The sequence below is a fragment of the Ambystoma mexicanum genome, chromosome 5q (assembly GCF_040938575.1).
Source record: "Ambystoma mexicanum isolate Mex_15411 chromosome 5q, UKY_AmexF1_1, whole genome shotgun sequence".
Lineage (NCBI taxonomy): Eukaryota > Metazoa > Chordata > Amphibia > Caudata > Ambystomatidae > Ambystoma > Ambystoma mexicanum.
Window position 1 is genome coordinate 1,054,628,283 of NC_090933.1, and position 26,712 is coordinate 1,054,654,994.

The window sequence follows — 26,712 nt, forward strand, 5'->3', positions numbered from 1 at the left end:
ATTTGTTGTGCAGCAGATGTGAAGCTTCTTGGCTGCGAGAAATGCCTTGTACAATTGATTGACAAGGCTCCTGGGGCTTTCTACTAATGTGGTTACTACAAATGCATTTCTAAAACCTTGCCCGGTGATGCCATGAGCAATGCCCGAATGATTCCTGGTGACCATTTACACTGATGTCCTTTGCTGCAGGCTGCGGCTTCACGAGGAGAAGGTCATCAAGGATCGAAGACATCACCTGAAGACATATCCAAACTGCTTCGTTGCCAAAGAACTGATCGACTGGTTGATTGATCGCAAGGAGGCCACGGACAGGGAGACCGCTGTCAAGCTGGTGCAGAAGCTCTTCGAGAGCAGCATCGTTCACCATGGTGAGTGGGGGGGGGGGGTTGTGTAGGCCAAACATGCATGATATGATATGATATGATATGATAGGTTATTTATAACGCTCTTAATACCTAGAGGTTTCTAAGCACAGACCCAGGGATTGAACCTGTGTTGCTCCTGTCGTCTTGCTTCCAAGGCGAGCACGTTGCCACTGAGCTATCCTCCGGAGACAAGGAGGCATTGTTTATTTCAGTAGTGGTCCCTTCATAGAAACAAAGGCACATAGAGAAGTTGCAAATATATAACAATATATGTATTTTCCTGTCCCTTTTGATGCCAGTTCTCCCGCTATTAATATTTGCTGTTGTAATTAGCCAATGGGCCTCATTACAGGCCGGGCGGTCCGGAAATAACAGTGGCGGTAAACCCGCCGCCACTGTTAATTCGGAACCGCCCGATCCCGACTCCTGCAGGCGGGGGGTGATGTTCCCGCCAGGTCTGACCTGGCGGGTTTAACACCGCCCGCCTGCAGGCGGACGTGGAAACACCGGCTCCATCACGAGATGGTGCCGGTGTTTCCACTTCCCCATTCCCATTGAGTCCTATGGGACTCAATGGGAATGGGGATTTACCGAATTCCGCCTCCGGAATTCCCGGGACACCAGGGTCGTAATGCCCTGGTATTTCCGGGAGTCACGGAGGCGGAATTGTAATACGAGTCCGGAGGTAACCGAGGCGGTAAAACCGCCTGGTTACCGGCGGACTCATAATGAGGCCCAATATGTCTGAAGGATAGAGAGCGGATTAGGACCGGGCAGGATTTGAACCCATGACTGCAGATCGCATAACCATATCTGCTGCGAGAAATTGATTTGCTGATTTATCTTAGCGTCTACACAGGAACACGAAATACCAAAAGCTATTCGTTGGTAACAATACAGAAAAAGTAGATATGTGCAGCATTCGAAAGAGTTCACCATGAAGTAGCTTTTACGTCGAGGTACCTTCAGCACAAACATTTTGCAAACAATATGAAAACAAATCTGATGCAGGAATATTTTAGTTGTCCAGATCTGGGTGGAGGAAGGGCTTCTTTCTGTTTGGTTGTGGGTTGGCTACGGGCCCATAAAGTGATCTGTCTGGGTTCCCTGGCTGATAGGCCACTAGGAAACTTGCCGTATACTGGATAATGTACTCAGTCAGGTATTTTAACGGTAGGATATATTGCTGTGTAAATGCCAGTCATCTGACTCAGAGCATTCACCACTTAGCAAAACAGTGCCCCCCCCCCCCACAAAGAACCGCTCAGGCCAGATGTCTGCCCCAGAGGGCTGTCTTTTCTTCTGTGAGTCAAATAAATATATTTTTAGTGTTGCTTAAGTGGGGTATGAGCTACCGCTATTTATAGGAAGAGTTGACAGCAAGATGGGGAGGGCAGCGCATAACACTATCACATTTCCTGAGATCTGTTACATTACAGGTATTGGGTTCTTGGTGGCCAAGAGCTGGCAGGGGCTTAACTCCTTCCTGAATGTTAGGTGGCATTTGGCAATCCCTGAGGATGGGTTTGGCTACTTGTGCACCTCAGTGCAGGAGGTTATCTAGTAGGGTCCTCCCGCCTTGCTGTGTCACCCTGAATGTTAGGTGGCATTTGGCAATCCCCGAGGATGGGTTTGGTTACTTGTGAACCTCAGTGCAGGAGGTTATCTAGTAGGTTCCTCCCGCCTTGCTGTGTCACCCTGAATGTTAGGTGGCATTTGGCAATCCCCGAGGATGGGTTTGGTTACATGTGCACCTCAGTGCAGGAGGTTATCTAGTAGGGTCCTCCCTCCTTGCTGTGTCACCCTGAATGTTAGGTGGCATTTGGCAATCCCCGAGGATGGGTTTGGTTACTTGTGCACCTCAGTGCAGGAGGTTATCTAGTAGGTTCGTCCGCCATGCTGTGTCACCCTGAATGTTAGGTGGCATTTGGCAATCCCCGAGGATGGGTTTAGTTACTTGTGCACCTCAGTGCAGGAGGTTATCTAGTAGGGTCCTCCCGCCATGCTGTGCCACCCTGAATTGTAATTGATCATCTTTGCAGTTTTTTTTGGGTTACACCCTGAAGGTCAGGAAGCTGGTGATGTGTGGGATGACCTGGAGCTCCACTGTATGATTCACATCATCTTCAGTTTAATCATCACTTTTAAAATCAAATCAAATCTTTATTGTTTATGGGCGATATTTCGTCATTATGTGATTCTTACAGCAGGGGCAGATTTAGGGGGCAGCAAATTCCGAGGGGGTCCCCCTGACCCGCCCTCACCCTCTCTCACCTCAAAGACATAAACAGGCAGGGTTATACACAGCCTTCCAGTGAGGTCTCAATTATCCTTGTAATAGTCTTTTCTGCATTTAATTTACAATGGGAAGCAGGTAGGGGGGTAACAGGTAACTGGGAGTGACTATTTTCTGTGGCACTTGAAATGTAATTGTTGGGATGGTTGAAATGATGAGCTGCAAAATGTGTGTAATAATAACATTCACTCTCGATTTTATTTCAAAAGGGCCTCATTACAAGTTGGGTGGTATTCCGGTGGTAAATCTGATGGAATACTGCCCAACGGAATTACCATTACTGGCAGTTGGTCTGGCGGAATTACCGCCTAATTATAAGTGGCAGAATAAATCCCGGCTTTTAAATCGGAATTACCGCCAGCAGAATTACTGTTGCAATAATTCTGCCGATTTTGCCAATACTCGAAGTATGGCAGTGTGGAAAAAGTGGCGGTAACTCTCTTACCGCCAGTCATTTTCCGCACCGCCATACTTGTAAGGAGCCCCCTTGTGTTTGTAGGAGAATTCTTGTTAGGTTACAGTACTCTGCTTGCTAGGGATGTGACCATTCATATTCACCCTACAAATAACTATTGTTTGTTCACCCTGTGCATCCTGGTTGCATTTCCAGTTGCTGCGGCTTCCACCCCTGCACACTAGCACTCCATCACACTTTAAACTCCATCAAATTTGTTGCTGTGAAATGTCATGCTTTATCCTGCATAATGTCGTCCCCTTCTAAGCTGCAATATTTTGAACTGGGGGCTGTCTTTCACATCATGCTCTAAGGCCCCAACGTCCCTCGTCTGTGGTCTGCCGGAAGTGGTCACCTTTTTCAGGCAGACATTACTGGAACGTGCTGATGCCGGGATGGAGGAGGGTCTGGGGGCCTCGTTGCTCAGACCTTGCAGGGGAGAAGTGGCATCATCCTGGCTTGTGTGTACTAGGTGGGAGTGGGGGTGAACAGGAATAGTGGTAAGGGGGAGTGGATGAAAGGTGGGATGGAAATTGATGGGATGAGCAGAAGGAGGGGAAAGAGGAAAGCAGATGAGATGAGAAGAGAGAGACATTGAGGTTCCCACACCACCTTTTGCGCCTCTCTGTGTCCCTCCTCTGCTCTGGGTGCATACCTTTCTTTCTAGCTCATGCAATGCTTATATGGTAAATACAAGGTACACATCTTTCAGTCTTATGGCATGGTTAACGGGGATTCACCTCTCAAGGTCTTGTTCAGGAGTCTATGGTGTACACTTGATTTTCTATCCATTAAAAATGTAGTCAGTGAAGAAATCGTGGTGAAAATACCCCCGCAGTGAAAATGTCACCAAGCAAAAAGAACTAAAAAAATGCAGCTGAAAAGTGGCCAAAAATTGAGTGCTACTAGGGTAAGTGTTAGCGTTAAGGATGCTTTAGTTAGCTTGTGATTGCCTAGTTTACGCTTAGGATAGGGGATAGGTTTAGAGTAAATATTTTGGGTTCGACTAGTTTAATGGTTCGGGGCAGGATGGTTGTCGGAGGACTGGTTATGTTGGGGTTTGGTTAGTTAGGGTACATAAATGGTTTGGGTAAGTATTACAGAAAGGGATAGGGAGGTTGGGGAGGGCTAGTAGGTTAGGGGTTAGGATAAACCTATAGGTTAGGGTAGAGTTAGCATTAGGGTAACTGTTACAGTTGCAGTTATGGTAAGGCTAAGGTGACGATTAGAGCAATGGTTTGTGTGGGATAAGGGTCATGGAATTTGTGGCAAGGTGGTGATGGGATCAGAGTATGGTTCATTTTCTATTTATTTGGTGTTTTGTACTGAGTCACATACAAATAAAATGCCTTTGCATGCTAAAGGGTTAGTGTTAGGCAAGGGCTAAGGGTAGAATAGGGTTGTAGGTGGAGTTAGGGTAAGGATTAGGAATGGCGTTAGGGCGATTGTTGAGCTTTTATTAGAGGTTTGGTTCATTGTTAGGGTGACAGCTTTGCATGTTTGCTTATTTAAAAACAGCTTTTTTGGCGACCTTATTACTAGCAACATTTTCCCACTTTGTGTTTTTTATTGAATGACAACATTTTGTAAAACGAATTTTTGCGCACTACCTTTTCACATGACTACATTTCCCTGAGGACATTTTCACATAAAACCGATTTTTCAAGCTGTGGCAAAGAAGGATTTCCCTAAGGCCATTTCCCTCGTCAAGATGGAGTAGTGAGTGGAAGGTGAAAGGGGTGGAGCTGCTCAAGGAACTTGACGATGGAGTGTATGGCAGTTGAGAGGAATGGCAGCTGATGGAAGATGGAGAGAGTAAGGGAGGGAAGGTGAGAAGGGTGGCAGTGCTCATGGAAGGTAAAGAGGCAGTTGACTGAAGACAAAGATGAGAGCAAAAGATTCCAGAAGGAGAATAGGAGTGCACATGATTTTGGATGGGGAAGAAGAGACATTTGGCCTCATTACAAGTTTGCTGGTCGGGAACTACGGTACTGGTAAGAATGCCAGTACCGTAGTTCCCGGACCGGCAAACTACGAGCGGTGCTCGCGGGTGCCTTTCTGCCTGCCATGTCGGACCTGGCAGGCAGAAAGGCACCCGCGAGCACTGCATGTCGGATGCACTGGTACCGTTATAAACGGTGCCGGTGCATCCGACCTCCCCATTCCCATTCAGCCCTATGCGGGTGAATGGGAATGGGGAGCATCTTTTTTCCGGCACCCGCAAATGCGCAATTACCGGGTCCAGCAGGGCCGTAATGACACGGAAAAAATTGCAAGTTTGGCGGCAGCCTGCCGGTTGTACCGGCAAGGCTACCGCCAAAATTGTAATGAGGCCCATTGTGATTTTGGAATGGATGAGTGGATGGAAGCAGAGAGTGAATTTTCTTCTTGGACAAATTGAGTGATCCTGGCCAAATCTTTGTATACCGGTAAAACCTGGTAATGTGACCTGGCTGTTTAACACCATTCAATCCTCTTCTGTTTCAAGCTCTTTGTCGGGTCTACTCCCCCTGGTTTCTGTCATCCGTCCACAGACCTCTGTTCCTATCCCATGTATGGGTGGTGTCTTCTCTTCCTCGCTAGGCCTGAACTCTGGATTGGGTCCACACATCAGGAGTCTATCTGGTGGCTTGGCTCAGCTCTCGCTGCTCACATCTCTATTAGATTTTCTGCTGTAACCTTCTTTTTGTGTCATGTTGGCCTCCTCTGCTCTTGCAGGGGTTCTTTTGTTGTCAGAGCAACACTGTGCCTGACATTCACTTACTCTCTGCTTGACGTCTCCGACTGGATTCTCGAAAGACCTTACCTGCTGCACAATATTCCCCCAATTTACACATCACTCCCTGATGCTACCCCTAACGAAGACTTCTACTTTCTACTTCAATGTGCTTCTTTTTCTGGCCAAAGTGCCACAGCCCTGGTCAGTGTCTGAAGTCAATGTAGGGAGAAAAGACATGTAGATGTATGGCGGTAGTCTGTGGAGGAGGATTCATCACACAACACCCCCATAACTACCTCATCCCCTTTGGCTCATCAAGCAGAAGTGGAATTCCACATTCTGATATCTTCTTCCATGTAAATGTATGATGGAAAGGGAAAGGGCTGCAATGTGAGGCACTGCCCAATATCCAGGTGATACTGTCCTTATTGAGAGACAACCGCTGAAAGGGTGCATGGTCTGGAACGGGAGTGAAATGCTCTCTGACCCCACACATTGGGAGTGTTTCCACTACTGGCTTGAGAGCCAACATCTCTTCTTCAGTGGTGGAATATTGATTTCTGTGATTATTAACAGCACTGGTGTCTTCTCACACCTTCTGATTTGCAAAAGTACTGTACTAAAAACTTCTCTGGATGCATCTGATTGAAGGATGAGTTACTAATACTGGTCGACTGCTTATCACCATCTTTAGATCTTGGAAGAACTCTTGACCATGCCAACAGCCACCCATACCCTATCACTGCTTTCCATGTGTAAGTGTGGCCATAGGCTGCTGCACATCAGCACACCCATCTATCATTCCCCAGTAGTACCCAGGCTAACCTTCCTTGGGAGTCGCACATGTCCTTTTCTTCTTGGGGCTTTGCCAATTCCCCCTTGTAATGTCCAAGTGTTCATTTGTTTGCACCATCACACCTGCACATTTCTCTTTCACTACATCCTTTATACTGAATTCCTTCACTCTCTATGGGCCTTCCTATGCCTGCTACACTCCTGCCCCCACATAAGCCGCTCACAGATGATTGGTTCCCCACTTGCCCACCATTGATATACTGTGACACTGACCTTCATGCCATGCCAGCCCTTCATGCCCAAACTCCCACTGACTCAAGGAGTGCCACAAATAAGACACTTCCGCTAACAGGGTGTTGCTTCTGGTGGTCCTAATGGCCACCAAACCACATGCACCTGTGACCATGAATGGAGAGACAAGGAATTCTTAAGACACACCGGCCATTTTGCAGACTTACCCCAATATTATTAAACATATGTTGATTTAACCTGTCATTAAATGCCTGAATATATCTATTTTTTTATTATTAACTAGCAGCTGTACCCGTGCTTCGTACAGTAATTCCTACAAAAATAGAATGTGACAAAGCTATATTTATACCTTTTACATTGTCTGCACCATGGAACCTACCCACATGCCAAATTTCATGTTTGTAGCATGTTGGGAAGTATGCTGAACATTTCGAACAGACACACACTCATATCCAAGCATTACAGACCGTTTTAAAAATCACTTAAAAATAAAAATTAGAAAAATGTATATTTTATACTTTTAACAGTGTCTACATTATGGAACCTACCTACATGCCACATTTCAGGTCTGTAGCATGTTGGGAAGTATGCTGAACATTTCAAACAGACACACAAGCATTTCCACACATTTTCCACAAAAAATAAATTAAATTAAGACACTGAGATGGAAACCTCACAGTTATATTGTTGAAGCTCTCCTAATCGATATGTATATATTACCATATCCTGTATACCTTCCCTATCACTAGCCAGAGTTAGCTACATCCTGAACAAAATCCCATGTTTGAGCCTTCTTCATTAACACCCTCTTGAAAGTAACAATGTCCAACTCAATTCATCTGCAAATTGATTTTTAATAAACAATGGTTCTACACGTATTCTGAGTTCATTTAAAACAACGGATGTCCCTTCACACATGCTATCATCTACTAACTTCCACTTTGGACACTTTGTTTCTTCATTATTTTCAAATACAGACTACTTTTATTTATTATAGCTTGTGTGCTAAGCACCATCACACCTAATTATCGCCAAATACATTGAATTGGAACAGAGATGGAAACTCCAAAAACATACCTCTAAATCTCAGCCTCTATCTGTTCAAGCCTTAATAAATTATAACTTAAACTGGTTTTGTGTCCATATAAAATGGTGGGCATTGGTCTCTGTTGGTACACCAATAATAGAGCTTTCAAACTATATCCTCCTTGGAGTCTTATAGTTCTCTATGGAGGCTACCTATCACAACCCTAGGGTGCTGTGTGAGTGTTTTACCCTCGGGAAAACAAGTCACTCAGAGAAAGTCTGGGAACCGATGACAATAAGACTTTCCCCCGCCGAGGGCGCAGCCTGCAGGATTGCAAGTCACCTGACAGGCTAGGGGCTTGAGTGAAAAGGCAGGAGCAGCAACAGAGCTAAGTAAAAAAAGAAAAACAACACAATGGATTCAAAACAGGCATCCACCATACACTGGATCCCAGCGGCAACCACCCTTGGTAACCCCGCTCTTACCTGCTGTGAAAAGCCGGAAGGCTGGAAAGCTACTTGGTGTTTGGAGGCTGGTAACAGCTCTGACTGGTGATTGCGGAAAGTCCCACTTCCCAGAAGAATGTCTGTGCAGGTGCAATCTAACCCGTACGGCACGAGGGCGGGCACTAAGCAAAGTTCGGAACAAATCCAGAGGCAAACAGCGAAGACTCCCAAAAGGAAACCTTACAAAGCAATCCAAAGGGTGACCGGTGGTGACTAAACAGCAAAGCGTCCAGAAGGTCACCTGAAGTCCGGTGGGTGCAGGAGAGTGTCTTTGTGAAGTACAGCAGAGCGTCCTTGTGAAGTACAGCAGAGGGTCCTTGTGAGATACAACAGAGCATTCTTGTGAGGTACAGCAGAGCGTTCGTGTGCATGAGAGAACCAGAGGGTAAGGAAGGGGAAAAGTAAGCAAGCCAAGGGCAGCACAGGAAAAGCGTGCCTTTCGGAGAAGCGTCCAACGTCAGTGAGCAGCATTGACACTAGGAACAAAGAGAGAGAGTACCAAGGTAAACGTCAGCACTATAGGGCAAGGCTGCGGGGAAGTTGTAGAAACAAAGCCAAGGATCTGATAGCCTGGGGGGAGCACAAAGCAGAGGGCGTCAAGTGTCGGGTAGCAAAAGGGCAATCCGTAAGCAGGTCTGTAGGAAGCAATCCGGAATCAAATAACCAGGAATAACATCAGGAAAATAAGAAAAGTGCAACTTTATCAACGTATTAACCAACTTGATTAAGGAGCACCCAAACCGCGGCTGGTGTGGATACATAGAGTTACCCCGTGGGAAGACGCGGAGGGCACGTTGCATGCACGTCATGTGACCGGATTTGCCGCGATCTAGTGGGAAATGTAGTCCGATAACAACTGCGGACCATCTGGAGCTGGGAAAGGCGCCAGGGCAGCCTCCAGGTGCTACTGGGTGTACCCTGGAGCTGAGGCATGGGAACCTGAGGCTTGACAGTACCCCCCGCAAAGGACGCCTTACTCTGGCGTTGCGCAGCCGCTTCACCTAAACGGCGTGCAGAAGGCGGGGTGCTTGTAAGTTGGAGGCTGGTTCCCAGGTCCTGTCCTCCGGACCATAACCTTTCCAGTCGATTAAATAAGAACGCACCCGTGACATAGTCGGGTGTCCAAGATAGCGCACACCTCATACTCATCCTCGCCCTGTATGGTTATTGGGGCCGGGCCAACAAAAGCCGGATACCGGGCACAAAAGGGCGGAGCAAGGAGACATGAAATACAGGTTGTATCCGCCAATGGGCCGGAATGTCCAAACGGACAGCAACAGGGTTAAGGCAATGCAGGATCCTGTACAGGCCCACATAACAGGGTAACAACTTGCGCTTCCACCGAATAGCGAGCTGTTTAGTGGAGAGCCAGACGTGATCACCGCGGCTATAGGAGGGAGCCGGAGAACGATGCTTGCCCGCCTGCTCCTTTGCCCTAGATTGTGCAGCATGTAGATGCTGAGCGACTGTCATGTGTATGGCAAAGAGGGACCACGCACTGTCCTGGCTGCAGTGACCTGTTCCAAAGAGGGCAGAATCAGTGGAAAAACCCTGGGGTGTAGCCCGTACAAGGCATAAAACGGAGAACAACCCACTGAAGAGTGTCTGGAGTTATTGTATGCAAACTCGGCGGCCCCCAGGACTGATAATCAATCCAACTGATGTTGTAGACATAAACAGTGGAGATACTGTTCCATGGTGGCATTGGTGCATTCGGTCTGCCCGTCGGTCTGAGGTTGATAAGCTGATGACAGGCGTGCATCAATGCCTAGTGAGTTGGTTAGAGCATGCCAAAAGCGCGATGTGAATTGAGAGCCACGGTCAGATACCATCACTGTGGGAAGCCAAAAGAACCGCACCACATGGTCGAATAACAAGGTTGCCAAAAGGGTGGGTGATGGTACACCAGGGCACGGGATAAATCACGCCATTTTAGTGAACACTTCCACCACCACAAGAATAGCTGACATCCCGTTGACTAAAGGGAGCTCCACCACGAAATCAAGGGTGACCATATACCAGGGGTGCAGAGGCAAAGGCATGTTCATCAGAAGACCCACAGGATTTCCCGGTTGCCAGACATTTGGTCGAAAAAAATTGGTCGACCAGACAAATGGTCGAACCAATTTGATCGAAAACCAAATGGTCGAATTTTTTATTTTTTTATTTTAACCCTTTTTTTTTTGGGGGGGTCCCCCCCCAACCCACTTTTTTTCTCTAAAAACCCCTTTTTATACTAAACGAAAACCCGAAAAATAAATATATAAATAAAAAAAAAATTCGACCATTTGGTTTTCGACCAAATTGCGTCGACCAAATTGCAGTCGACCAGTTTTTTTTCGACCAATTGTCTGGACACCGATTTCCCGGATGTCTATTACACTGTGTACATGTAGCACACCGGGAAACATACAGGTTGGTATCCTTCTTCATGCCAGACCACCAACGCCATTGGTGCAACAGATCGTTAAGTCTTGGCCTGGCCACGGATGTGCTGCCAGACGGGAATCATGAGACCATTCAAGAGCTTTCCTTCTGGAATGGTTGTCTAGAAGGTATAGCAATCCCTGCACGTAGGGGAGACCAGACATGAGTTTGGCACCCAAACCATTGAAGACTGAGGCATGATCCCTGGCCCATTGTTGTAGCCTGTCCAGGAGGGAAGGAGAGACCGAACATACACACACCACCGACCCAGATGGCAGGACTGACGTCGCAGATTTTTGAGTGTCAAGGTCGGTACCAATGCGGGACAAAGCATCAGCTTTGCCATGCAAGGGGCCAGGGCGGTAGGTGACTGTGAAGTCAAACAATGTAAAGAACAAATGCCAACGGATCTGTCGGGCGGTGGTATATTTTACGTGAGACAAGGCTTGGAGGTTCCGGTGATCGGTATATACCATGACTGGGTGTCTTGCCCCTTGGAGGTGGTGTCTCAACTCCTTGAATGCGCTCTGATTGCCAGAAGTTCTCTATCCATTATAGTATAGTTTCGTTCAGCTGGTGAAAGCGTCCTAGAATAATAGGCCACTGGATTTAGACATTGCGTGGAAGGATAGACCTGTGAAAAGCATAGCCACCACTGCGATAGCAGAGGCACCTGCTTCCGCTATAAATGGGAGAGAAGGATTTGGATGCTGCAGGACAGGAGCGGAGGTGAATGCCTCCTTCAAAGCTTGGAAGGCGGACTGGGCTTTATGGTCCCAAAGGAAATGGACAGAAGGACTGCTAAGATGGGTAAGCGGGCCGCAATCTCAGAAAAGTAGGCTATAAAGCATCTGTAGAAGTTAGAGAAACCTAAGAAAGATTGCAGGGTTTTCACAGAAGTCGGGGCAGGCCAGTCCAATACCGCTTGGACTTTGGAAGAACAAATATGTAAGCCTTTTGCGGATATCTGGAAGCCTAAGAACTCAGCTGAGGGTGCATGGAATACACATTTTTCTAGCTTTGCGAACAGAGAGTGTTCACGGAGACGTTGTAGGACTGAACAGACGTGTAGTACATGTTGTTGGAGCGATTCCGAAAAGATTAGACTATCGTCCAGGCGTATTACCACATAACAGTCTAACATGTCTCTGAAGATGTCATTGACAAAGTGCTGAAAAGTGGCCGGGGCATTGCAAAGCCTAAAGGGCATAACGCAATATTCATAGAGCCGAATTTGGTCATGAAGGCGGTTTTCCACTCATCCCCTCGCAGCATTCGTACAAGATTGTAAGCTCCCCTCAAATCGAGCTTGGTAAAGATGGTGGAAGAAGACAGTTTGTCAAGTAGTTCCGATATGAGAGGTAGTGGATACTGGTTCTTAATCGTGACCTTGTTTAGGGCTCTTCAATCCACACATGGACCTAGATCCCCCTCCTTCTTCAGTACGAAGAAGATCGGGTAGGCCACAGGGATCCGAGAGGGTCGAATATGTCCCAAGCGTAATGCTTTGTCCACATATTCCCGCAGATAGTCCTCCTCTTTCTGGGTCAGAGAGTATATATACGACCATGGGGAATGGCTGCTCCAGGATCTAGATCAATAGGACAGTCATATCTCTGATGTGGGGGGACATTTTAGGAAAGCCCTTTGTCAAACACATCAGTGTACTCCTTGTAAACTGGAGGAAGCTCCGGGGTAAGGTTTTGCAGGGTGGCGCTGATTGAAGGGGCGTAAGCCACTATGGCCAGACAGGTAGATAAAATCGCTGCATCCTGGGTCCGGAGACACTGTTTGGTACAAAAATCAGAGGAGAAACACACAGTCTGTCTAACCCAGTCGATGACAGAGTTGTGGGTCTGTAACCAGGATAGACCAAGTATTATCGAATTGAGGAGTCGAAATGAGATCAAAAGTGATCTTTTCAGTATGACCTTCAGAGGTCGACATCACAAGAGGACCAGTCTGTTCAGTTACTTGCCCTGACAATAGGCGGGACCCGTCTACGGCATGCACTTCCTCATGTCTAGGTTTGGTAATCACAGGCAGTCCATGACACTTGGCCAGTTGGACATCCATGTAATTACCACTGGCACCAGAGTCTATCATAACAGGACTAGAGAAAGACACAGGACCTGGTGCTGTGAAGTACATAGAGAGGTAGATGTGCGATGAAAAGGGGAATCCACCCGAGCTGTCCATCGGCTGACTCATCCTAACCGCTCGGTTCAAGGACGAGTCCTGGCATTTCCCCAAGTCTTAACAAGTCTCTTGGGGCATACTCGAATTAAATGACCTGACTGGCTGCAATAGAGGCATAGGTTGTTAGCCATGTGTCTCTCTCGCTCGGCTTTTGTTAGCGGACCTCGTGTTGCACCTATCTGCATAGGTTCAACTTCTCCTGACAGAGATGGAGATACTGAGTCGGGTTTAGAGGAACAGACATCGGGAACCCAGCGTTCACCGCGCCTCGGCCAGAGTCGAGCATCTACCTGCAAGACCAAGTCCAATAATTCAGGGAACCCCAGTGGAACAGCATCTTTCAACTCCTCTGATAGCCCTTTATAGAAGACAGCCACCTTCTTCTGTTCAGGCCATGTGGTCCCGACCGCCAACTGATTAAAACGGGCGAGATAGGTTATAAGATCCAGTTTGCCCTGACCTATGGCGAGGAACTCTAGGTCAGAGGCCTGTGCCTTATACCTTGTATCGAAGACGGCGTTCATAGCCTGAATTAGGGTATCAAAGTCATATAGGGCTGGATCGTTAGCTTCCAACAACGGATTGGCCCAAGCCGCTGGGTCCCACCCAAAAGGGACAGGACAAATGCCGCTTTAGTAGTGGCATCCAGAAATGCCAAAGGACGACAAAGAAAGTGCAGACAGCACTGATTGACAAAAGTCCGGTAGACTTTGGGTTCCCCGGCAAAGCGTTCAGGAGGGGCCAAAGGAAAAGGCCTGGGTAGAACAACTGGCGTTGGAGCAGGAGGCTGAACGTGGGGTACCGGAGGGGGTGCGGCTGCAGCATCACCAAATTCCTCGTCACGAGGTAAGGGTTGCACAAAGCTCTGTAATACGTCCATGCGCTGGTGTAATGACGCATGGGCGGACACCATGTTGGTGCCTGCATGAGTGCAGCCATCGGATCAGCCACGGGATCCATACCAGACAGGCGTAGAGTCGGCTGCTTAATCTATCACAACCCTATGGTACTGTGTGAGTGTTTCACCCTCGGGAAAACAAGTCACTCAGAGAAAGTCTGAGAACTAATGACAATAAGACTTTCCCCCCAAGAGCGCAGCCTGCAGGATTGCAAGTCACCTGACAGGCTAGGGGCTTGAGTGAAAAGGCAGGAGCAGCAACAGAGCTAAGGAAAAAAGAAAAACAACACAATGGATTCAAAACACGCATCCACAATACACTGGATCCCAGCCGCAATCACCCTTGGTAACCCCACGCTTACCTGCTGTGAAAGGTGGGAAGGCTGGACACCTACTTGGTGTTTGGAGATTGGCAACAGCTGTGACTGGTGATTGCGCAAGGTCCCAGTTCTCAGAAGAATGTCTGTGCAGGTGCAACCTAACCAGAACGGCACGAGGGCGCACACTAAGCAAAGTTCGGAACAAATCCAGAGGCAAACAGCGAAGCGTCCCAAAAGGAAACCTTACAAAGCAATCCAAAGGGTGACCGGTGGTGACTAAACAGCAAAGCGTCCAGAAGGTCACCTGAAGTCCGGTGGGTGCAGGAGAGCATCCTTGTGAAGTACAGTAGAGCGTCCTTGTGAAGTACAGAAGAGCATCCTTGTGAAGTACAGAAAAGCGTCCTTGTGAGATACAGCAGAGTGTTCTTGTGAGGTACAGCAGAGCCTTCATGTGCAGGAGAGAACCAGAGGGTAAGGAAGGGAAAAGTAAGCGAACCAGGGACAGCACAGGAATAGAGCTTTTGCCATGTCAGCCATGTATAGGTTAAATAAGATCAGGTGCTTGGTCTTTATGGGATGGCTTATACTAATAATTGCTCTTTTATAATATGCTTAATACCGGAGACCAGTTTCTAAGCGCGAGACCAAGATTTGACCATGTGTTGGTATGCGTTGTTTTGCTTCCAAGACAAATATGTTGCCCCCTGAGCTATCCTCCCTTGCCTTCTTTATCCAAATTTACCACTACTGAGTCATCACTATATAACTGGATGTCATTAATAGGACACCAGTAGGTACCCCCAATGTTTCAATTTTTTTCACAGGGTACACCGGCTGACATTATCAAATGCAGCTCTATAGTCCATATACGCCACACATAATGGTGCTTGGTTTTTAGTGATTAGACCTTCTGCCGATATTTATATTAATAGGATGTTATGTACTGTGCTAGAACCTGCTCTAAAGCCTGACTGATACTGAGGGAGGATTTTAGTTTCCTTAGCTCTTTTCTTCTTTTTCTTTAAATCTAGTAAGGCTGTTAATTCCTGTTAATTACTGTTAATTACTGTTAATTACGTGTATTAGAGTGTTGTAATTTTTTAAATACTGGCACCAAAATAATTTGTTTCCAAGAGACCGGTATTTGATTGTATTCATTGTATTCGATTATTTTCTTAAGATAGATGTTTAATATTTTTGCACATGTCCTTGGGTTACTTTTCTGCACTATATGTGGAAGACTGTGAATTCCAGGAGCTTGCAAGCTTTTTAACTTGCAAACTAAGCAAGTATATGTCATCTTCATCAAAATGAAACCAACTTGCCCAAGTATCTGTGCCATTTTAATTATTGTTTGTGCATTTATTCGCTTTATAAAATTCCTCTGCACTATATGTACTCCATGCCTTTTCATCAACATTATTTATGATTATGGTTTTATCAATGGTCTCATTTCTAGCAATCATTGACCAACATTTGCAGGACTAATTAATAGCTAGGGTAGTGATCATGTTTTGCCAACTCACCTTATGTACAGACATATTATGGCGTTTAATCCACTTTCTATATCTGTGCTTAATTTCTTTTTCTCTGTCCCCAATGCAATACTACATAGCTCTTGTTTTCTCACAAATACACTTATGTTTGTCCTCATATACCGTTGCCTCACAATTGTTAACTGTGGAGGCGAGCAGCTTGGTATGTACACCTCATTTTCTGGCTTACAAATCCTCTTTCTGCCCTTTTGTTCACAGACCACCTTCATATTACTCTGTTTCAAATTAATATCTGCCCACTCATTCTCAACGACCCTCATGTCATAACCCATTTTAAGAAAGTCCTTGGCATGTGACAATATAAAGTTCAGAATTTTAGGGTTCATGCAGTGGACTATAGAACGCTGATCTATAGACAAATCCAGAATCTCCACCCAATCAAAATCTTTTGATGGCACCACTCTTAGAGATGGTATTGTGGCTAATAACAGTAGTGGATGTGATCTATTGAGGGGTACCTTTCCTGAGTTTTAAAGACTTCTTCTATTTGAAATCCCATACCCATGGTAGTGATTGTCTTCTTATTTTCATATTTATTGCCACATATTGTGTCCAAGAGCTAATGTCTGCTGTACCACCATTTATACTTGTCTATACTAAAGATGAGCTGTTTTTCATAAATGTGTTTAGCTCTGCTGTGTTATTCAAGTTTGAATTTCATTTAACTTCCTTAGCATGCCTGGTTATTGTTGAATTTTCTTGATCATTTCCTTCATGTATCTCTTGATCTACCAATAGCATGGAGTCGTTTTGCTTTTTTCTGTTTGCTTATTTTTTCCACAACCTGTCCAAGTTGGTTTTTACACTTGGTTTCTTCTTAATCTTCTTAATCTTTTTATTTTTAGCTTTTCTTCAGACATTTGTTCGTATTTTGGATATTCTTTTTACCAGCTTCTTGAGTCCCACCTTCCATGCCTTGTCATGCTGCATTTCTATTTTCCTATTCTCTAAGAGCTTATCATTGATGCTATGTGCAGTAGCCTTCTTTTCTCGCTCTTTTGCCTTTTATTTACTCGTTTTGAGGTAGAGACTTTGGTTTTCCTTTGTACTGTCGATAGATCCATGTCAACAGTCACCGGTGTAGAAGGTACAGCTTCAGGGGCCATTACATCTGCTTCATGCATAGAGTCCTCAACTCCCCAAAACATAAAAGACGTCTCTGCTTTTTCCTTGGGCTGGTCCAATATGGCACCTTTTACAATTAGGGAATCCAAGTCCCACAAGCATGATCTCTTCCCACCCGCCCTGTTCTTTTTACTCGTCTCATAATTCAGCAAATTTCCTATTATACCATGGAGCAGATTTTCGATGGTTATTCACATCGCATGTTGCACTTAATGAATTCTGCATAATTTGCGACAGACTTCAATGAGGCACATCAATGTCGTATTATTTAAAAAAAAATGTTATTGTTCATTTGTAAGACGCTTATACATCAAGACATTGGGGTTCAAAGCACCCACAGTGCAAAGGGATGGCAGATGGGGCAATAGAATACAATAATGAACAGGATAGAGGTGGTCCTACTAAGCTTGTGAGCATTCAGATCGAGCAAGTGCAGAAAGAGGGGGCGGGGGATGGGGTCGGGGAGCAAGTGCTAAGGAGATTCCCTGAGGGGGAGGGGGTGCCAGGGAGTAAGTTGCCGGGTACCGGTAAAGTGCTGTGCAGAGGTCGCATGGAAAAGAATGTTCATCTGCCAATACAAAATGCAGTCCTTTGAGGGAACAGAAGCCGGTGGGTGCCCAAGGGCAAGTGCTGGGAGCGGGAGGGGCTGCAGGTGATTGGGAGGACGGCCATGCCCCCAGGAGGACACATAAGGGCCAGTGCCACCAATCTCAGTGACTGAAGGGTTTAGAACGGGAGGGGAAAGGAGGAGGTGACGAGGAAAGTCTTGAGGCACTTCTGGAATTTGAGGCGATCCGGCTCAAGACAGAGAGGGAGGGGCAGGCTGTTCTAGAGGAGGGAGCCAGCCGAAGAAAGAGATCGGCCTGTAGTTCAATGCTTAGAAAAGCGCTTGACAGACAGAGGTGTAGCGGGAGGCACCTAAGGACCTGGAAGGAGAGTATTTGGTGAGAGCAGATTGTAGATAGCATGGTCCCTGGCCCAGGACAGCCTTATGGATGATGCAGAGGGATTTGAATTTGATCCTCGCTGCAACTGAGAGATAGTGGAGTGATTTTAGGGCTGGAGGGATGCGACCCCTTGGCTTGAGGCCAAGGATAAGTCTTGCAGCCCTATTCTGGATAAGCTGGAGGGGGCAGAGAGAGGAAGAGGGTAGGTTAAGGAAGAGGCTGTTAGTCCAGCCTAGAGAGTACCAGGGCCCTAGAGACATTGAGCTTCTGGGGGAAGGTGAGGAAAGGAAGGATGCCTCCGAGGAGGTGGAGTTGGAAATGGGTCTGCTTGGCAAGGTCCATGATGTGAGGGAGGAATGAAAGAGAGGAGTTGAAGATGACTTTGGGGTTTCTGCTTCAGAAGAAGGAGGTGGGGCGGAGCCCATAGAGGGTGGCCAGAGAGAAGGGAGGAAAGTGGGAGCAGGAATCCTGATAGGAAGGATCTCAGTCTTGCTGGCATTGAGGCAGAAGTTCTTAGAAGCACACCAGGACTAGATGGCAGAGAGGCAGTCAGGAATGGTAGAGGAAGTAGCAAGAGGGTCAGAGGGAAGTTTGAAGAAGAGTTGGGTGTCATCTTTGTATCACTGGAAGTGAGGGGAGAAAGTGGGTCAAGATAGACGTTAAAAAGCCATGGTAAGAGGTTGGAGCCCTGGGGGATGCCACAAGTAGAGATAGAGGTGGGAGAGGAGAAAGAGCCCAAGATCACCTGGGAGGGACGGTCGGTGAGGAAGAAGGTCAGCCAATCCAGTGCACACTCCGAGATACCAAGGGTATCATGGAGTCTTTTTATGAGGATGGAGTGGACCTCATATTTCTTTGGCTATGATGAGTAAATACATCAAAGCACAGAAGAAAGAAGAGAGGAATCCATGCTGGGGGATTAGAAATTCTTTACCTGTATTTTGTATTGATGGCTCCAGATTGCTTTTAGATTTTTCTTAGTTAACGAACCATAGAAGCTATGGAGTCTTGACAGAGTTTTTAACCCTTTCCAGCTAATGGATTATTCAGGGGTTGGTCTGCATAACTTCATCTGCCCCTGGCCTTGAATCCACACATCACCATGATTAAGAGTGTCATTTTAGGTTTTACTATGGCATAATGGATATACACACACATTGTTCATTATTTTGTAAGTAGCTTAACTTTTCTTTAAGTGAATATAAGATTAGGGTGCTATGTAGTGACTCAACTACGTTATTGCTAATATTTGGAACTGTATATTGTTTTGACTACTATTGTAATGCTCATATACTATATCTATAGAGACATGCTGAATGAGAGTGTGAGCCTTCTTAATGTATTTATATTTATGAGTATGAGACATTATATTCCAAGTGCAAATTCGTGTTGGTTTACTGATAAAACTACCCCTGTGCAGGGAAGATAAAGCTAACATCTAATGTTTATAAAACACACAAGTTCAATAAATATTGGTTATTAGTTACTCTAGAGGTAGACCCAACATCCTTACCGGTGCCGTTAGCTCCCTGCTGCCGTACTCGTAATGAGGCCCAGTGTGTTGACCTGTTTTTGATGCGATATTACATCCTTGGCAGTCATCCTTTGGAGGGATTCAATCCCTGTGCAACAACGAGTCACCCAGCGGTTACAGTTAGACTTATAACTGTATTTTTTGGAATCTTTCCAATTAGCTTATCCAGGGACAGTTTTCTGTCCTTCTTGAGTCTCCATTTCTTAACATTCCTCAGTTATGTGTATTTAAGGTAAAACCAGGTGATTAACATGTTACTCGTTTGTTAATACCCATATTTTAAAAGTGTACTTACACAAACGGCACCTTTGTGTGCATTGTTTTTTCACTTTGTCTACTACACAAACCCGCAATACAGCATAAACCAACAGAAAGTGTCAAATGCTGTCTTTTATGTTCTCTATGTGATTCGTGATGTTGTTATATATGTTGTAAAAGTGGATCAATACATTGGGCCTCATAACACGGTAGGCGGTAACCATGGCGCTATTAGCGCCATGGTTGCCGCCGGTATCGTACCGAGTCCGCCATGGTGAATGGCGGAATTACCGCCACATTCCAAGGTGTGTGGGGGCGGAAATTCCCCATTCACCATGGCACTTCCCCATTCCCATTTGAGCCCCCATTGAGCTCAATGGGAATGGGTAAGGCGGCAATTACGGTACCGCAAATTGCTTTACCGTAATTGCCTCCAAAGTCCCTTTGCGGGCCCGTTCCTTAACGGCTGGTAAAATCAGCCATTGAGATCGGGTCCCGCAAAGGGACCTCGTAGTAAGGCGGTAAGGGTTTACCGGTACCGGTACCCTTACCGGTAACGGTAAAGCCTTACCGCATTCCGTTTAATGAGGTCCATTGTTTTTTAACAGAGAATATGGTACACTAGCAGATATTGATTATGAACTGCTTGTTGAAGCCTCACTTTAACAATTGAATGCGTTCAATGGAGGGGAAGCCTCTTTCCTTATTGTTGTTGCCTCAGGTGTGTTCTTCCCTTTTCGAAACAGGCCCCCATTAGCAAAAAAGTGGGACGTACCCATACTGATATCTAGGTTAGGCTCCGGCATGCAGGGTATGATGTAAATCATGATAGGTTCTCTCTTTTTTACTCTCCTCTCTTCTCTCGCCCCAAGACCCTCCTCCAACTGCCTCCAAAACCCTGTTGTCTCCTTCTCCAAACACCCACCCTTCTATTCCTGCTGAACATTCCTTGACCCTGCTCCCCGTAACTTCAGACCATTTTGATTGTCAGACAGAATGCACATGGGAGATGTTCACCTCACAGGAGTAGAACTCTGCACAATACTCTACTGCATTCCCCTGGCTGAAACTGCAAGTTAGTGAGCTCCAAAGTAAAGTGGCACATGTTCTCACACTCTCAATTCCTCTCTATCCCTCTCTGCCTTACCATCCAAAAATCAAACTGGTAGGATCACTCTATATTACTGGTTGTTCCTCATGGGGTTGGGATCGACAAAAGATTATCTTCAGCAGCTTGCCATTATACAATACAACAGTCTGCCAGGGTCCCATGTGATGAGTCCAAGTCCCCTTTTGGTTGCATGGTGGGGGAAGCCATGAGATACACTCCAGCCTACTTCTGGGGCACTGCAGTGCACTTCTCATGTCAGCATCCGGTCCCCTTGGTAATCCCACCATCCACCTCCATTGTAGGAAGAGGATGTCGACGCATCACTCCACTTAAAAAACAAGCTAAATACTCGTCTATTTTGAGAGGCTTCTTCTGGAACCCAGCCATGGTTACTAAAAGCCATGGTTACCTACATCAGCACCTGTTTGGCTATGTTGAGACATGGTTGGTGATAGGCTAGTCGAGCAAGGTCTTTTAGGTTTTCTTTTGGACTTGAACATTTTGTAAATAAAAGGAGAAACTGCACAGTAGATAGCTCCTCTGCACCATCTCAAGCTTTTTCTCCCTGATGATTTTTTCAGGACTAATATGCAGCCATTCATTTTATCTCATATTGAGCGAGTACTGCCGTCTTGGCATGGGCATCACAACTTGTTTTAAACCCCTTAATATCTACTTTTCATAGTATTGGTCAACTGGTATTTTTGGCCATACAATGTGATCATATTTCTGCTATATTACCGACCATCATTGGCTACCTTTTGATGCTACGGTTCAATTTAAACATCACTGTTTAGTCTATAAAGCTGTTACTTTGTGTCAGCCTGCTGACTGGGTTGCCAAATTGCAGATTTTAGGAGTTTGCAAGAAGCAACACTTTCCTCCACCTTAATATCACTTCAGGCTCAAATGTTCATACATGAAATCAGGCTTCTCATGTAATGCCACTTTTGAGGAGTTATTTCCCATCTTGATTGCATCTTACACCTTTGCGTTTGGTTTGATTACGTTTAGGCCATGTATTCTTTAAACATTTGTAACTTTATATTGTTTTTATATTTCGCTGTATCTTCTTTATCGCATTGTGCTGATTCTTTTTATATATCTTGTTGTACAGTGCTCCTAATGCTTTATAAGCTTCCGAGTCAGGGCTCCCCTCTATTAAATGTTTTAAATAAAATAATTAAATATGGATGGTTATGGCCGGGCATGATTGATGAGGGTTAGCCATGGTTGGTGTTGGTCTGCAATTGGTATCGTGGCTGATCATGGCTGCCAATAGTCAGAAATGGATGGATGCGGTTGGCAATTGCTGGCAATGGCTGACTATTGTTGGCGGTCGTTGTCGATGGTTAGTGTTGGTTGCCCATGGTTGGTGATGATGGTCGCCCATTGCCTGAATGTGGAAAAGGAGCTTTAAGCATTAGCTGGCTTGCAAATGCATTCATTTGAGTAAGAAAAACAGCAACTATGACAAAAACTAGGAAATTTAAATAAACAATGGCTAGTGTGAATCTATGTTGTCCAGTATGACTAATTATATTCTTATTGCAGCAAACTCTGTATATATGGATTGTAAAATGTATTTACTGACCTATAATGAGCCATTGAGGACTTTCCAGTTAAAGGCTATGTGAAATAATATGATGACTGGGCAGATAACTCAATCAATGTGAAGTCTTACTCCAAATGATTGGAGCTATTTTTCATGATCACATGCATTCCATTAGTACCCGGCGAGAGTCAACCAGAATGTAAAACACATTCTGATTGGCTCTCACCGGGTCGTTACCTAGCTGGGAATCCCTCAGCCGCGATTGCACATCCATTGTTCCCAGTGGGGAGCGTGGCAGCCCCTCAGCCAATGAGGAGGCTTGAAGCGGGGCTATCCCCCCTCCGTTTTCCCTTTCCCGGCGGCCATTTTCTTTATCATTTTATTTTTTCTATCCCGAAATGGTGCAGCGTTGCGGGACAGAAAAAAATGCTTTTAGTACCCCGGTCTTGCGGCCGGGGTACTAATAGCAATATGCCCCTCGCGGCAGGGGCATTACTGAGTCTGGTAATGCCTCGGGGCCTTCGTTAAGGCCCTCATTTCGCTCGGGCCTATAACTATGGGCCCCGGGGCATTACCAGACTTGGTAATGCCCCCGCCACTCGTGGTATATTGCTTAATTATAGACCTCATCTCAGCCAATCAGAATGTTGGAAATGCAGTCTATAATCTCTGGTATAAATCATTGCAATCATTCCGACTGCTGCAGCAGCCGGACTAGCAATTGACTTCAGCTCTGTAAAGGCACAGAAGACCATGTGAAGTTCAATTCCCCCAATTAATAAACCACAATGAAACATAAAATGTGTAAAAGTGTATTGTACCTGCGAGGGGTCATTATCACCTGGGATAATGACCTTTACCCATCTTTTAGTCTCCGGCTTTGCCTTGAACAATAACTGTGGGATGAGTCATTGAGCCTCATTACAAGGTTGGAGGTAGCCTTGCCAGTAAAACTGGCAGGATTACCTCCTAACTTGCAAGAAAGTCTGGCACCCGCGAATGGGCAATTTCGGGGGTATTCTGGCCCCGCCGGACCCGGTAATTGCACAACTCGGAGTTTGCCGGTCCAGATACAACGGTACCGGTAAGCTTACTGGCACCGTTGTATCCGGACTGGCAAACTCGTATTGAGGCCCATTATCTTGCATTAATGACTCCACTTTCGGTCTATAAGGTTTAATTATGCAATTGTAATTGTATAATTTAATGGGCATACAGTTGTAGGGAAACACAATACTCTAGATGTATATCACAGGCATTGCTAACACTCTAACAGAGTTTTGATATTATACATGTTGTAAGGGCGCAGAAGTACGAGTCTGACAAAGCGGTAGCATATTTGCTGGTAAAGACTTTTATTAAAAGTAAAAGAAAAGGAAAACCTATTTAGCCCTATTTCTAAGCAGGATTTCCCTACCTCAACAAAAAGACTAAGGACTTGTCGCGCGTGGTCATCTGATCCCAGGGACACACAGCAGCGCATCATGTTCAGTCACATGACCGATGTTAATGTAAGCGCTCCTTGATGGTATCCAGTGTGGTCCGGTCGGGGGGGGCAGGACCACAGTGAAAGACCATTGGCCTGCCTGCCCTGCTTCGCACGGGGCCATGTGTGGTGCGCACCAAACAGCTCCCTGCACCAACTGCCAGCTGGTGAGCCCGTTCCCGCTACATCATGTGTGGAAGCCGGATGATGCTTCCGTGAGAGTGAATCTAGCACAGCTGATTAAGAGGCATCCTGACATATAGCTAAAAAAATATATATTTTTTAAAGGTACCACAATAAGCTCTGGAAATAAGGGTTGCACGCATGCCCACAGGGAGGCCCAGTCACTGGAATCAAACAGTCGGCCTAAACAAAGGCTGAAGGCTTCAGTAAGAGACACTTCTGGCCCTGCACCAGCCCACTGTAGCACCAGGGGAAGGATCCAGTGAGATAAAACAAGACCTCACATTACCCCGAAGTGTCTAGAAGGGGGTGGAGCACCCCAGCCTGCCGCCTACAGCATGCCGCCTGCAGAATGTCTAACTCAGCACAAGGACAAGACTACGCGCCTGCACCCGCGTCTACGCCTCAAGGGAGGGATGTATTCTCACTGCCATCCCTTCTTCCCTTTCACACCACAGATACCACCAGCCTAGGACCAAGATGGAATAGGCATATGAAGGAGTTTGATGCCTATCAAGATGCTGCTGGTCTGCAGGGCTTGTGGGATGTTTTTACCTATGCATAAAAGCCCTACCATAAAACATTGCAGTACTGGCATGGAAAACATCATGATGGCCAGAACTCCCCAGAGAGTGCACAGGGAAAACATGAAGAATAGGCTGCCACCCATTTTTGCCTATGTTGTGAGCACAGGAGGGCACTGCCTAAAACCACCATTGGGCTACACACACAGTAGCCTGAAACCATTGGGAATGGCAATGCTGATTGCAAAAAAAAGCAACTCAGAACTGTGGGGAATTCATTTTCTTAATCCCAAAAATGGTTGCATTACCAGTACTCACCACTATCAGAAAGCCGGCGTTTTAAAACCACCAGACTTCTGTGTAAAACTGAACAAATGAAACAAAACCAGACCAAGGAAAGACTTGCTAAGAGGTGGATACAATGTAAAACTATATTCTGAAATGACTTGAAGGAAGTAATTATTTAATGTATAGGTAAAAATTGTCAGTTTGATTTGAATGTAGAAAACTGGGAACAAAAAGTGACATTTAGCTGAAACCTGGCTTAATGAAACTGGATTCTGCCTGACAACTACCCCCGACAGGAGTTTAAAACTGCTCAGCCACTCTTCCCCTTGCCAAAAGGAGTTGACACCTCTCTGATTAGATTAGGGGTGGAGCACCTGGGAACTGGAAGGGACAGCACAATGCAACTCCCTTGACTCAGGCAAATGTTATATTGGGGGCGTCGTAAAATATCTTCCTCTTGGGAGAAACTGGGGGGCAGCTGTGCCTCTGCAAGCCAGCTGAGCTTGGGGGAAGTGGATAAACCAGTTATTCCACCCTGTGATGTGGGAAGCCACACCCCTTTTTGACCAGGGCATAATTTTAAAAAGATAGATAACTCATAGTGCGGACTTGTCAGAATTACATAAGTAATATCATTATTTTTGTGATTTTTCTGTGAACATTTTAAGAGGTGTTAGGACCCTGGGGTATGTTCCTGGGGATAGTAGCGGAAAAAAGGTTGTCACTCCAAATGTATGCATGTTAAAAATCTGACACTTTATCATCTGTAGCCCATATCCCTGGTGCACATTTGGTAAAATCTGGAAAGGTTTAGAGGTCGTTATCTGTATGAAAAGGGGAGAATTCTGTCATCAGTGGACACGACATCGTACAAAGACAGGGATCGGATGGTTTGGTGCTACAGAAAATATGTTAACTGGACCTATAATATTAGAAAAATGGTACATAGATAAATATGTATTTGGGTCAGAAATAGATTTGTGTGCAATCTGACAAGGGGAGGTTCCTCTGACCATAAAACCTACAGCATCACTCTGACTCACATTTCCTTCCCCCAATCAAGGGAGAGAGGAGGAATTGGCCAATGATAAGTAAGGGGGCAGATTTAGTTATGACCAGGCACACACCCATTTTCAAAACACATAAAAAGAGACTGCTGGGACAGGTAGAGACATTCAATTCCATTTGCTGCGGAGCATGCTGACCGACGACTTCACATCCAGAGATCCAGACTTCAAATCCATCAATCTCCAGAACCTGTAACAGAAATTAACTCCAGAATTTGTAGCAGAGAGGCCTGAATCCACCAGCTGAATCCTCTTCAGCAGGCCTCAAAACTAACCAAACTATTCAACAGCTGTTTGAAGTTTTGCCGAGAATTTTTGCAAGAACCTGTAGCAGCACCCAGAAAGCAGTGTTACATCCAGAATCCAGAGAGGCTAAACCAGCAGAGCAGAGCTGAACCTGATCGCTGTGAGCAGAACCGGTGCCTGATTGACCCGCCGAGCAGACAGAACCGCAGCCGGACGTGTTGACCAGATCCGTGATGAGGCCTAGTTCAAATTTATATTGTGAATACCTAGCAGAACTGTGCAGAACCAATCTCTTAGTTAAAATAATCTAATCCAAACTATTTTAACCTAAGTAGAACTGCCTCCTAGAAGTCGTGTCATCTGTCATTTTTAAAGCTGCACAACTGTCACCTGTCAATTCTGCAGCTGCAAGCTGTCACCTGTCATTTTGAGTTTATTTTAAATCCGAAAAACTACCTCTATTTAATTGTCCGTATCTCTGGAACTGTTTGGGCTAGGAACGAAATCTAACTTTCATCTGAAAGCTTAGAACCGAGTTCCTACTCCTTATACTTTTTCCGCAATCACGATTTAC

At 45.8% G+C, this 26,712-nt stretch overlaps 1 protein-coding gene across 3 annotated transcripts in view; it reads left to right on the forward strand.

Annotated features, from left to right (window-relative positions):
- DEPTOR (DEP domain containing MTOR interacting protein) overlaps window positions 1-26,712 on the forward strand; it is a 943,485-nt gene that overhangs the window by 273,443 nt on the left and 643,330 nt on the right. For all 3 annotated transcript variants that reach the window (XM_069621557.1, XM_069621555.1, XM_069621556.1), the window contains exon 3: window positions 190-368. In XM_069621557.1, coding sequence (XP_069477658.1) covers window positions 190-368 — 179 coding nt within the window. The remainder of the gene's footprint in view (window positions 1-189; window positions 369-26,712) is intronic.